Raw genomic sequence first — 14,926 nt, 5'->3', positions numbered from 1 at the left:
ATCTATGTTATGGCTGTTCAACTATCTAAATTAGACCTGTGTGTAGACTTCTGTTTTTTCAAGAAAAGGAAAAATGTATATATAAAACACCATTTTAACAGTGGAGAACTAAATAATTTGTGATGACATTAATCCACCATTATCCTGCTTGTTTTAATCATGTTGCTACTCTCCAACCCCTGCTTGATCCATATTTCAAACACTTTATTGTACATAGCATGTCAGTCTATTTATGAGGAAAAACTTAAGAGTAACACACCAGAACGTTGGTCAGAAATGTACTATAAACAAAACCCTGTTTTGTCTCTTTCCTGCATCCATCTCTCTTTCTCTCTCTCTCTCATTCTCTCTGTCCCTTCTTCTTTCTGTTTCATTACTTTTTACTCTTGGATATTTATTAGGCTGCTGGATGTAATGTTCACCTCATGGGATTTTGCAATTGTCATTACTGTGATGAAGCCTAATGCCTACTTTACCATTGCTTCAGTCTCTTGTCACTGTTCCTTCAATTCTGTAATTTTAACTCTGAAGTAGGACTTCCTATGTGATATGCTGAGATAAAGCTCAGATGTATAGATGATTTTTGGATGTTGTTAAGCATTCTTATCCAGAAGTTTGTCAAAGTCCAATTAGCTGTTTTTATATGACTAGTCGGTGTGGGACTGTTGGCTATACATGTTTTGAAACCCACCATTCCCCTACTTCTGCATTAATCTGCTTGTTCCCTATTGGGAACACTTTATTGATGAGAGCATGACAAACTAATGATGATTACAAGCCTAAGAGAACAAACAACACTGATGGCCATAAAAGGCCCATAAGCAGAAGTGTTTTCTGTCTGTCTCCATTTCCCCCATCTTCCTTCCCCATTTTGGTGTTATCAGTCTATGTCCTCAGCATTTGTAATGTCTGGCACTGAGCAGTAATAGTAACTGATGATAAATGACAGTTCATGTGTTATGGTGAAAACTGGTGAGATTTTGCTGTAGACCACATTACTACAATTATTTCTGTGCAAATATGCTTAAGCTCATTGTCCTACAGCAAAACAGACTACAAGTATGACAGTGTGATACAGTTACTCTTGCATATCTGTATGGCTCTTGGATGTCATGTACACACTATGGGTATTACCACTGATATAACTGTGATGAAGGCTGATGCCTTTGTCAGTGTACCTTAAGATGTGTGATTTTAACAGAAGAATGTATGATTTCTTATGCTGTGAATTGAGATAATCCTTATATCTGTGCAGTCTTTTTTATGAGACTAAAAACTATGGAAATGCACAGACTTAGATAAATACACCGTTGGAAGAAAAATGGAATAATCACAAAACAAAACCAACATTTCTACTTCAGCCAGTGTTACTCCATTGGTTTTCTTTTGTGATTATGCTTTTTTTATGAGAATGTTGAGAGTTTGAATCCAGATGTGTGTCATACAGTTATGTTAATGATTCCCATATTAATAGTATGTGTGTAACTGTGTAGCACATATGTTGTGAACCCATCTCTATCCTCCTTATGGCCTCATCATATTTCCACACTCCTGCCCATTCTTGATCTGTGTTTCTAACACTTTTCTGTACAGAGCAATACTGCTAAATTGTATAGATTTTTAAAGGCCGTCCACCTTTCTGCCTCTTAATTTGTGATTTCTTTCATCATAACATTTGTGAATCAAGGATTGAAGTCATTAAGTAAAGCCATGCATTTGATTTTCAGACTTTATATAGGTCAGAAAATACATTATTCAAATTTATAAGGGCAGTATTTACAAATTGTCCCTATTCTGCTTTTCTGTCTACACAACCTGACAAAATAATCATGATGACAATGGTAAGAGTTACACATCACAGAGATGTGCAAACATGTACCATACACAAATCTCTTAGTACGTCGCTATCTCTGGCTCCATATCTCTCCCTCTTCCCACCCATCTGTTCCATTAGACTTTCTTCTCAGCACTTGCGCTATGCCTGGCACTGAAAAGCACATGCAACTTATGAAAAATGGCAGTACACAGCTTATGGCAAAATGTGTGTGAGTTGTTGTTTTCAGCTGCATTAGACTGATGTCTTTCCTTTGAATCCAGAAATTACTCCGAACACTTAGTTGTGTCAGTGTGAGTTTGAATGTACATGTAGTTAACAATTTAGTCACCCAAGTGTCTGATGTGTATATGTATAGCTGGGGATTTCTCTTATACTTTATGACCATTTTTCACAAATTCTTATTTTAACAGTGATTATTCAATTTGTTGAAATTTGCCTTTTCTAATACTGAGTATGCCTTCTCATGTGACAAGAGCAAACGTGGCAATGTTCTGTAGCTTGTTATCTTAGTAAGTCATGAGTTTGAATCCATGATTATGTATACATTGTGCATTATTGTGATTTTACCATCACACTAAAGATTGCATTACGCATCACATGTGTTTGGGTAGCTTACATGTTAAAAGATCGAACGTCTGAAACATTGAACTGCATATGGTCGAGACCATTTGGTTGATGTTTCAAAACATTGATCTTTTAAAATGTGTAAAATTAGATGAAAGAAAGTAGTTAGAAGGCTGTAATGCAAGCCCCCCATGCACCCCCCACACCACTCTACTTAAATATACCAACTCTGAGATCGCGCTACGCTGAAAATACAGCACAGAACAGGAAGTTTTCCTATTCCCTGCTGTAGCGTGATCACGGAGTTGGTATATTTAAATGGGGGGGTGTGGGGGGTGCAGGGGGGCTTGCCCCCCTGCATTATAGTCCTCTAACTACTTTCTTTCATCTAATTTTATACATGTTAAAAGATCGATGTTTTGAAACATTGACCATATGGTCTCGACCATATGCAGTTCGATGTTTCAAACGCTCGATCTTTTAACATGTAACCGTTTGGATATACCTAGCATCATGCAATATTTTATGACAATGAGACAGACTGAACCACTTTTTTTAACCAAACTAAAGGCACATTTATATATATATGCTTTGGAGTAATAAGATGATTTAATGCCTTCAAATGTATAAATAACTGTTGCGCATTTATTAGCCTGGGAAACTAGATGGACAGCTGATCAATTCCAGCAAAGGACAACATTGTGTAAGTGTACTGGCTTAACATAAACACCATTGCATTAAACTACTTCTCTCCATTTTTATGCAGACAAGCAACTTTCAACACATTTGGGATTACATGGCAGTCAAACAGCTGTTTTGGGATTCTTGTGGTGGGAGTACTCCTATGGCACATGTAGTTAGTACTGACTTGTATAGCATATCAACACAGATAGCTGTGGCTTGAACTTGGGACTGTGTGTGTACAAAACCATGTGGGTGGAAAAGAGTGGCTTGGTCAACCAACACTGATGCTGGACTGTTCACAGTTGCTCATAGGTTCATAGGTTCATAGGTTGGTACTAGTCTATCAGCCCTAGGGCCTATACAAGCCTAGCCATAACAATTCCCTGGCTAGTTCTTCCCACACTATTTACTTCCCTGGAACCCTGTCTAGCAGGGTGACTGATGTGATCCCCGGGGTGAATTTCCTTTCTCCCATCCAATCGTCAAGGTTCCTTTTAAAGAGGGCCAAAGAGGCACTCTGCTTGACATGTATGGGCAATCTGTTCCAGAGTCTGGGGAGTCTCTGGGTCAGGAACCTATCCCTCCAGCATGTTTTGTTTATTGTGATGACAAGGTTTATATCCCTGGAGCGTGTGGCTCTGAGGGATTGGGATTTCTTTAAGTATAGCATGTCCAACAGCTCTGGGTTTGACATGGTCTTGTATGTTAAGCAGAGATCGCCTCTCAGTATACGATATGCGACAGAGTATAGCTGGAGTTTTTTAAGGCGGTCAGTGTAGGGCATCTGCTTTAGGCCTGTGATTCTTTTAGTGAGGTATTTCTGCGGTCTTTCTAGTTGTTGCAGATGTCTTGAGAGGTACATACCAAACAGGGCATTGTATTCTATAATGGGTCTAATGAGGGATGAGTACAGTGGGACAATGACCTCCTTTTTTCTGGATGAAAAGCCCTTAGTGATGAGGTGTGCCACATAGAAGGATTTACTGACTGTTGTGGTGATGTGGTTATCAAACATGAGACCACTGTCCACCTATGTCCCTAAGTCTATTATCACACGTTCGGTGTTTAGTGTACTGCCACCTATATGGTAATTCATGGATACATGTTTTTTCCCAAAGGGGATAACTATACATTTCTTGTCATTGAGCTTGAGCCCATGGCTCTGGCACCAAGCATCTGTTTCTGTAAGGCCCTTTTGTAGAGTATCCACATCATTTGGGGATTCAATAATGGCTCCCAGTTTGCAGTCATCTGTGAACTTTGTTAGCCAGAGTCCCTTAGTGTTGGCCTGTACTTCAGAGAAGTAGATGCCAAACAAGAGCGGTCCCAGGACTGAACCCTGAGGTACTCCACTTGTCACTTGTCACTTGTCTGGAGCTGGATTTGGAGTCGGCTACTTTTACAGTGTGGGTTCTATCAGTAAGCTAGTTATCAACCCATTGGGTGATGTAGGGATTAATGCCCAGCTTAGTAAGTTTATCTATGATTCCAGAGTGGCGGATGGTGTCAAAGGCCTTGGCAAGGTCTAGATAGGCTGTGTGGACCACCTTACCCTTGTCCATGGCTCTGGAGACTGATTCGAAGAAGTCAATCAGGTTCAGGAGGCAAGATTGGCCCTTCACGTACCCAAACTGGGTGGGGTCCAGTGTTTTAAGGTTGCCAATGTCTTTGTTTATAAGTTCCATGATAATACGCTCCATGGCCTTGCAGATAAGGCTCGTCAGACGGGTGGGACGGTAGTTTCCGGGATCCAAGGTGGATCCCCCCTTGTGGAGTGGGATAACTGTAGCTCTGCGCCACTCAGTGGGCATGAAACCTGAGGTGAGGCTATGATTAAACATGACACTTAGGTGAGGTGCCAGTTCATATTGTAGTTCATGTAATACACAGCCCGGGATGTCATCTGATCCCATGGATGCTGTATTCTTAGCTTTGGAGAGTGCATTTTTTTACCTGTGTGGCCGTTATTACCAGAATTTGGCAATCTTCCGGTATTGAGATGGGCCATTTAGGGGGTGAGAGGGGGGTGAAGCTGGCACTGAATCGATCTGCCTGGATATTGGCAATATCCTTGGGATCAGTATATTTAATGCCATTCTGTTTTAGCTCAGAGCAGATCTGAGCATTGCCATTCAGGTTCTTGACATAGTTATAGAATGCCTTGTGGTTGTCTTTGGAATCTTTGGCAATTTTATTTTCATAACTAGCTTTGGAGGATTTTATGAGGGATCTCAGTTTCTTACTGAGGCTGGTAAGGGAGTTTTTTGCATCCTGGGATTTTCTTCTTTTCTGCAACAGTTTCTTCCTTTTGTTGTAAAGTTTGTTTATGGCAGGGGACCACCAGATTGGCTTCCTTTTTTGGAGGAGAGCATCTTGGTCCTATTTGGAATGGCATGATTCATGCATGAGTGGATGTGCTCATACAGTGCCTTAGTGTAGGATTCAGCAGTCGAACTTTCAGTTCCCGTCTGCATGGGTGTCATGAAGTTTGTCACTTCTGACTTGAGTAGCATGAAGTTGGCTTTGTAGAAGTTTTTTATGGAGGTTTCCTTACTGGGGGGTGGGGTGGGATCTGGATGTTAAGGGTGATTAGCTTATGGTCAGACCTGTTGTGTAAACATGACCATAGCTGCATCCTTTTCTTCACTCTGACAAATTTTTAATGGATAAATTAACATGAAAGGCCCTTTTTTACTTCACACCTTGATTTGTGCTATTTGTGACAAGCTCCATTACTATCCCATGTGGTAGGTGCAGGCAATGCACAGCTTTGTTGAGTATGTAGTATGATTGGCAGGGGTTTGAATCTTATGACATCTGCCTGTCGGACAACTGTGTCAGACAGGAATGGCTGGCTTAGGCAAAGAAAGTAGTTATGGTACACTAATAGTACCACATTTGAAGGTCTTGGACTACAAGTTAAGGGATCTATACTCATTATAATAGGAGCCTGATGCAATGTCTTAAAGCGTGCTCTTCATGACCCAACCAATATGCCTCTTTCTGTGACATCAGTGGTGAATACACATCTCTCTGAGATCTGCCCTGTCATGTGTTCGATTCTGGTAAGATGCAGGTGATGAGTATGTCAGTGCTTGTTCACAGGTGATACTTATTTCCCAAATAATAATGCTCTGTAGTGCATGCCTTCATATAAATGCTTACATATTACTGTAATTCTTCTGTTTACACTGTAGGGATTTGTAGTACATGAGGGCTTATATAAAAAATCTTAATATAAGGCATGATACAAAATCATCAGAAAGTGTGAGTGGGCCTGCACTATGGGACTTTCTTGTGTGTTTGTGTTAGTTGATGTTATGATAGTTTTTGTTGTAATTATGTGTGAGCATGTCCAGAATAATGTTGCATTAGACCTGTGCTGTTTAGCAAAGAGACATTTAAAAATGAATGTCATTACATATTTATTGTCATTGATTTTTTCTGTCAACATTTAGTTGAATTAGTCTTTATGTCATGTTGGCTTTGACAGTGTACTTCGAATGAAGTTAGTGACCTACTGCCAGAGGATAACAACATATGTCACAGACCAGTATACAACTGATGTGTGTGATTTGAAAATCTATCACAGGTCATGTTAATGTATCACCTGGGTGTTTTGTATGTTACCGTACTGTCTTGTAGTTCTTAATATTATTCTTAAATACATTTATAATATATACAGAAGTACATTTTAGGGATATTAATATACATCATGACATTCAGAACCACAACCCATTTGTCAGAGGATGGACTACATTTGACTTGCACCTTGATTTATGTGCCACATTAGCATGAATCGGTTTGCATATATGTAAGTCATATCTGCTAAAGTTAGGGAAATGGTAATATGTTTATTAGACTATTATTCTATTTCTATTCGGCTCAATGTGACACCTGTGTGTGTGTGTGTGTGTGTGTGTGTGTGTGTGTGTGTGTGTGTGTGTGTGTGTGTGTGAGAGAGAGAGAGAGAGAGAGACCCTCTGTATTTTGCTACATGCATGCCCAGCATGCATGAACTATCAGTAACTTTCTACCATTCACATTATGCATGTTGCTTAAAAATGTTTATTTCCATCAGTTAGTAGTATTATTGTAATGATTGTACAGGTATCCATGATTATTGTCAATGTGTCCCCATTTTTACAGATATGCAGAATGCCATAACAACTATCAGTACTGTTTTCTACATACACATAAGGCAATGCCAGCCTTACAGTTTTGTAACATGTATGTGTTTTCTAACATCAATCATGTGGATACAATTTATTACCTTTGATCACCCCATCAGTATATATTCCAGTGGCAGAGTACTTCAATACACCTGCTACACTTATGTAGCTAGGCATTCTCAATACAGTCATATGAGTACCACAAATATTACTGAGCATGCCACAGAACATGTATAGCAGGAACTGTTCATTAAGGTTTTATGACTGTAATTATAATGATGCTTATCATTTATAGTGATATAAAACACATGGTTGGCTAATACTTATTTACACCTACAATAATCTTTATAATATAAATATTACATTTATAATATAATTTACAATATAATTATTAAATATTATGGTTAGATGTGACAACAAATGACAAATAAATGTCCCTTTCTGAAGTGCATGATGTAACGGCTGTAGGGTTCACCTATTTTTGTTTACACATAACTAAGTGGTGAACAACATGCTGTAGGTTACAGCATTCTATATACAGATCTAATATGCGATACCTACAGTATATGCAAATATCCATTAATGTAGCTACTGTCCTTGCTAACTGTTGGCTCAACTTAGCATTTCATAAACATTTATCACATTTCTCCGCTTTGTAGCTTTGCTGCAACTATGTGCCCCTCTCACATCCTTGTATCAACATTTCTGATTTAATATCAGTACAAGGGTCAGTAAAGTGAACAAAATTTGCATCAAAAATGCTGTTTGTGCACTAATCCCTATACCTGAGTTCAGTTTTCCTTTGCATCTTTAATTCCTTCATCGATGTTGCCCTTGCCTTGTATTATGCTGTCTGAATGTGCTCGATCAATACGTTTGTCTGCAGGCAACACCTTTTGTTTATATCATGTGCTTGAGCCTCGATGTACCTATTCCTGGCCACTAATACTTGTGCTGACAAGTAATATGTGCTGCTGATAATATAGGCTTCCTTAGCAGCTTGCATATTCAATGAGCACTGCTGCTCCCCTTGTGCAAACAAGCACAAATTATGAAGACTTAGCACGAAGTGTAAACAGCTCTTAATGAATCTCTGGGTATGTCTTTCTCCTTATTTTGGTAGCACGTATTGTTTGTGTGCATTTGATCTCAGGTAGGTGTATTTTCTTCCACAGCATTTGGATTTAGTATGAAATGTACATGTTCTTATTTTCATCTTGCAGAAAAGCACTGTTAAATACCGAGGCGAAGTATAATAAAAATAGATTCTTACATGACCCGATTCAAATGAAATAATGTTTTGTTCTTACACCTGTCTGAGTTTGGTCCACAATTCTCCTCCTGCACAGAATTCCATCACCATATAAATAAACCAGGCATCTTTGAATGTTCCATACAGCCTAAGAATAACAAAGACAACAAGGAAAAATAGTTAAATGAATCACTCAGAAACATGCATACATACAGTCTTGAGAGCTGAACTACATTTAAACAATATACCAGAAGATACAATTCATAGCTTAAACCCTAATGTTTCACAAAATAAAAATGAAAATATACTTAGATTTAAATGTTTAGGTACACATGGCTGACATTGTATGCTGGCAAAGATAATAAACATTTTTTGTATACATTTTTCTTCTTCACTTTCTCATGCATTGCCTTGTCTACAAATCCTGCTCTCTAAATGCAATCACGTTTGAGAGTGCATCCATACCTCTCACCTGTCCTGATTTTCACAGAATGTGCCCCATAATTTTGGTCTGTTCCTCATAAAACTTGTGGTTTTCTATCAAATCACTAAGGATTGAAGCCAGGAAATACTGGCATACATTTGAGTCTCAGACTTCTTATCCTTCAGAAATTTCATGTTCAAATCATGTTACTCTAGCAACCTTATACAATTATAAGAGCAATATTTAATATTTGACCTTGATGTTTGGTCTTTGTCCCCTATTATTTTTGTTTTTATCCAGATTTCTTGCACTTAAAAGTTAGGAGGTATACTGCATCTCCCAAAAAAAAAGAAAAAAACAACCAACCAACCAAACAAACAAACAGTTGAGGGGGGGGGGTGAAGAAAGACAATTGTTGTTTAATAGCTTTCTGTTTCCTGATACCAATGGGTCCTCCTTCTTTATGCTATCTGTTCTACGTGCTCTCTAAAACATTATTTCCAGTATTTAATTCCTACTTTTGTGCCTGTCATATTCTAGTGTCTTTGTATATGTGCTTCATAAAGATGGAGAGGAAGGAATGCTGCTGCAGTGATGTCTTTAAATACAGTGATGCTTAACTGACTGTATAGCATTATTACAGTACAGCATAGCTTATGAAGGCACTTATGTTACAAAATAAAAACAACATTTTCACAACACTTTTCAAGCATATTTGTTTCCAAAAGCAGATGAAAGCTATTCCGTGAGTTGATTTATTTTATCTGATTATTGCCATTTGATAACCAGGTATGTGGGCTGGACACCACACCCTTTTCAGTTATGACCCAGGCCAAAAACAGCAATAACGTAGTACATAAATTACTCAGAGATATCACACTAGTTACAGAAACAAACTGCCCACAAGACAGATTTACAACAAATATTTTAAGTAGATGAATATTTTCAATGCAGACAGAGAAATACAATCTCAGATTTACAAACCGTATCTTGAAAGATTGGATTCAAAAAATTTAGCTGTGGTATCTTCATTTAGTAATGATTTTACAGTGCCTAATGGTAAATGCCCTCTGCTTTACAGTTATCTGAACAAAAATATTCATGAGAATTTCATAAATATCTACTTAGTAAGTATTTTTACCATTTTATATCAATTTTTGGCATTTGGTTTTACATGTTTTTTGTTTATTGATTTTAATATAATGTAATGTGCACTTTAAACAATCTATGCTTACATGCAGTGTCACCTGACACCTGTTTCTTCTATAAGATGTTCAGTAAGTGCTGACGGTTTATTCTGAAGAAGTCCAAGTTAATCATTGGATGAAGGTGTTAATAAATCTGTTTATTTGCTCTGGTGTTATCATTCTATCACACTTAATTTCTACCAGTGTTCTTTTGTTTTTTAGTTTTATTTACACTGGGTGTTGCCCACTGACATTTTTGGTTATTTATCATTTTTATATGTCAGGGCCTACAATATGGCATTACCTATTTTGAACAGCAGTGGTTCATGCACCATTCAGGAATTCCCTACTATTTTCAGTATGTTGGGAAATTTAATTATTTTCATGCAATGACTTTCGCAGACTGTTTCACAGAACACTACAATGCCCCAAAATGTGGAAGATTCTCCTTGTCCTTCTATGTCTGCAGTTCATAGTAATGTCAATGAACAGTCAAACACTTCAAATGGCTCGGTGAACCTTTTGCCACCACTACCCATCTGAACTGTAACTGCAAGAAGCTCATTTAACAACATTTCTACTTTTTCTTACATCAGCGGACCCTGTAAAGTGAGATATATTATCTGTTTAACATGAGAAATTGTGGGAAAAACTCTTAAGAGTTAAATTGTTGCAGTTGAGCAATAACTTTTTGTGAATGCATTAGGTACAAATATGCCCCTAAATGGATACGATTTTGGAAATATCCTAATGGTTAGAGGAAGGTTCTTTACTTCATCAGGATTTACTTGAGTTATTTGACAGCAGTATGAGTTCAGGAAACATTTAATTAAAAAACAATGACAAACAGCAGAAGAAGCTCTCTGAAGAAAATTCTTACAGTTTCATTAAAATAATTTATTATCTGTCCCTTATTATGACGATTATGTTATCACTCTTAAAAACGTTGATATGCAATATAACATTATTAAGACCAAAAAGGAAAATAATTTGGAAAGTGACAGCTGCAGCTATGATTTACATAATGCATAGCCATCACCTAGTTCCTGTGAGAAACAGAAGTCATCTGAAAACTGTTATGAGACTGACGTGGTCGACAAAAATATTAGGGTAGATATGCTATCATCGACTTACATGGATGTCAAAAAAATGCAATTATCAATATTACTTTTGTGTTAGATCAGATCAAATGCAAAAGCAGAACAATTTGTCTGCAAATCATAAGTAAAAGAATAATGTATTAAGGCAAATCCTGAGTTTTTGATGTATTTGTGTATGTGTGTGTGTGTGTGTGTGTGTGTGTGTGTGTGTGTGTGTGTGTGTGTGTGTGTGTGTGTGTGTGTGTGTGTGTGTGTGCATGTGCATGTAATCAGTGTGTCTGCACAAGAGACCCTGGGAAATCCAGAGTACATTTTGATATCTATAGGAGACTCGCTAGCCTTTCTGCAGTATAAGGGAGTGTCACTACGACAGGCTGCAAGAACTTACTTGTTAGACAATGCCCAAAACTTGAGTAAGAAGTCTACATCAGCAGTCTTACATCCATGAGAGTGATATAATTTTTTTTCAACCAACAAAAAATGCTGACTTAGACCAAGGAATTGAACTCTGTAATTCCCCCCCTTTTAGGATGCATAGAAAGTAAAGTGTAAAAAACAAAGGGGTGGTAGGTAGTGTTGCTTGTCTTGTGTATTCAAAACAGGTGATAAAGTGGTATATGGGTTCAAAATATTTATTGCACATAAACATATCAGGAACTGTAACTGGAACATCTACTTAAGCTAACTGATTCAATCATTACTTCAAACATACTCGCATGTGCATCTCCATTCACGCCTGCATTCACTCTGGCTGACTGTGCAAAATGGCACTGATCTTGCACGTGCTCAGTAACTTATATGCACATGCTATCTAGCTACAGTGGCTGATTAGGTTCAATATGCACACACTGATCTACATCCTCCTTCTTTAATTTGTTTGACATGCAATAGCAGAACAAAACTTTTACATGCCAGATATCACATCGATATTTCAACAAAATAAAAGCTGTGTATTTTAGATTGGGTCTGAAAATTCTACCCGATCTAGTCACATTGAAATTATGACTAGGTTTAGCAACAGGGACAGCCTTTGGAGATTTCTCAAGTGAAACTTCATGAGTTACATCAGGATTGCTTGAAGAATGTACACTGTACTCTGGAATTTGAACAAGTGTAGTGTTGCTCTGAGAAATAGAGTCTCTGGCACAGGCAGTCAGCTGAGTTACTGGTTTGGAGACTGGAAGTATATGTTTTTGATTCCTACTGAAATCCATTCCTTCAGATTGTACTATGTAAGATCTCAGTTCTTCACATAGATTTTTTAGAATACCCATGTGGCCATATCCTTTAGATGTTTGCATTCTCACAATCTCTCCTTGTCTTAATGGTCTAAGATGTTTGCTGAACTTATTGTAGTACAACCTTTGTGACTGATGTTTCTTCAAGAGTTGAGCCTTGACCATGTTGTTGTTCTTCACACTTGGTACTAAAACTATTTACTGATCAGTAAAGTTGTTCTTGTCTGTCTGGACATTAATCTCTGAGCAGGTAAACCAAGTAGGTTATCTCAAGGAATGTTTCGGAGAGTGAGTAAGTTAAGGAAAACATCAATACCATCTCTCCTATATTTCTCCAACAAATGTTTCAGGCTTTGAACTGCAAGCTCAGCTAATCCATTGGACTTTGGATACTCAGGACTACTAGTAACATGGACAAAGTTCCAAGACTCAGGAAATTTCTTAAACTGCTGACTTGTAAACTGTGCACCATTGTCAGAAATGACTTTGTGCAAACTACCAAATGTCTCTTCAGCTTAGTAATGACTGTGCTGGATGTTAAGTTAGGAAGAAGGTCAATTTCAAACCAATGTAAATGAGAGTCTACTAACACGAGGTAATGTTGACAATTCTATTCAAAAATATCATTAGCAACTGTTGACTACTCTAATTCAGGAATCTGGTTTAGATTAAGTGTTTTTTTTTTGTTTGTGTAATTTTGTACTATTGTAAACTGAACATGCTAGAGTTTTCTTCTCTATATCTTTTGACACTGAAGGCCAAAATACTATGTCTCTTGCCCTTCTTTTGGTAGAATTAGTACCCAGGTGACTACAATGCAAAATTTTGATATATTCCTGTTGCAATGCTTTAAGAATTACCACTTTAGGACCTTTCATGATGATTCCATCTTCCATCAAGTGCTCGTCTCGGTAAGGAAAATACTGCTGTATGTCAAGTAGTAGACTGGTTTGTCGTGCTGGCCATCCTTAACCAATTACATTTTTTTAGCTTTTAGAGAATTTGGTCTGAGGCTGTGTAATATCTAAGCTCACTAAGACATGATGATGAAAAATTTCTGACTTCCATGACTTTAAAGTCTATTTTCTCATTTTCATGTTGCTCTGCTGGTTGTCAGAATGCTTGCAACAAAGCATCAGCCAGGTGTAGATATTTGCCTTTCGTATAAACAATATTGAAATTGTACTTTTGCAAGTTTAACATCATGCGTTTCAGGTTGCTGGTGCTGTATGTAATGGCTTTTTTCAGAATTGTCACTAGAGGTCAGTGATCAGTCTCAGTGTGAACAGGTCTTCCATAAATATAATCATTGAACTTCGAACATGCAAATATTACTGCAAAAGCTTTTTCTCTATTTATGCATAATGCATCTCTGTTTGAGTTAAAGTTCTGGACACACAGGCTACTGGTATGCCTTCTTGAAGTCATGCTGCATCAAGACCATACTTTGAAGCATCACAAGAAAGAGTTACAGCTTTGTGAACATCATAATATCCCAATTTGAGTGGACTGGCAAGTTTCTTCTTCAGTATATCCAATGCTCTTTGGTGTTGTTCTAATCACTGCCAGTTTACATTTTTGCATGTCAGCTCACATAGTGGCACAGAAAGCACTCTCAAATCTGGGTTGAACTTTCCTAAATAGTTGATCATAGCAAAAAAAACATTTTAAAGATGTGACATTCTCTGGAACTGGCATCTGGAATTGTTGCTTCCTTAGACAGATCTGGTTGTAAGCCAGACCTGGTAAACAAATGACCCACATAAGTAACTTCTTTCAGCTTGAATTTGCATTTTTGAGGATTCAGTTTAAGACTGACTTCACGTGCACACTTGAGAACTTTCCTTAGGTTTTTGTCATGTTCTTCTTCACCATTGCCCCCTACAATAATCTTGTCTACTATGAAAGCACATGGATAGCCAGAAAACATTTGCTCCATTGCACATTGAAAGACCTCACTGGCAGAATTTATCCCAAATGGCATTTTCAAAAATTTTTATCTTCCAAATGGTATACTGAAAGTGGTTAACAATGGAGATCTGTAATCCAATGAAATTTGCCAAAAGGAACTCTTTGCACCTAAGACAGAAAAAATAGTGGCATTTGGTATGAAAGCAGCTACTTCTTCTACTCTATGCATTGGATGATGACAACATTTAAGTGCTTTAAGACTTGTGCATCAATACATATCCGAATATCATCTGAGCTTTTCTTATGAGCTACGACCATGGAAGATACCCATTCAGTTGGTTCTTCTACTGGAGTAATTACACCCAAATTCACCATTTTGTCTAGTTCTGCTTTTACTTTGCTCTGTATTGCTACCAGAATGTTGCTTGTTGTTCTGACAATTGGGCTTACTTCTTGGTTTAACTTCATGGAATATGTGACTCAGAGTTTGCCAAGCTCATCTTTGAAAATATCAGCGTATTCACAAAAAAGGTCTGTTAAAAAACTATTATTGCTTG

The 14,926-nt window shown here is 37.6% G+C and overlaps 1 protein-coding gene across 1 annotated transcript in view; it reads right to left on the bottom strand.

Moving 5' to 3' along the window:
• The window catches only part of LOC122795985 (cGMP-dependent protein kinase 1-like), a 1,306,845-nt gene that overhangs the window by 138,658 nt on the left and 1,153,261 nt on the right, over window positions 1–14,926 (bottom strand). The window contains exon 15 of the mRNA XM_044064466.1: window positions 8,568–8,657. Coding sequence (XP_043920401.1) covers window positions 8,568–8,657 — 90 coding nt within the window. The remainder of the gene's footprint in view (window positions 1–8,567; window positions 8,658–14,926) is intronic.

Source organism: Protopterus annectens, chromosome 2.part2 (assembly GCF_019279795.1).
Source record: "Protopterus annectens isolate FY-2018-M chromosome 2.part2, PAN1.0, whole genome shotgun sequence".
Classification (NCBI taxonomy): domain Eukaryota; kingdom Metazoa; phylum Chordata; order Ceratodontiformes; family Protopteridae; genus Protopterus; species Protopterus annectens.
This window is presented reverse-complemented; position numbering and strand designations above follow the sequence as displayed.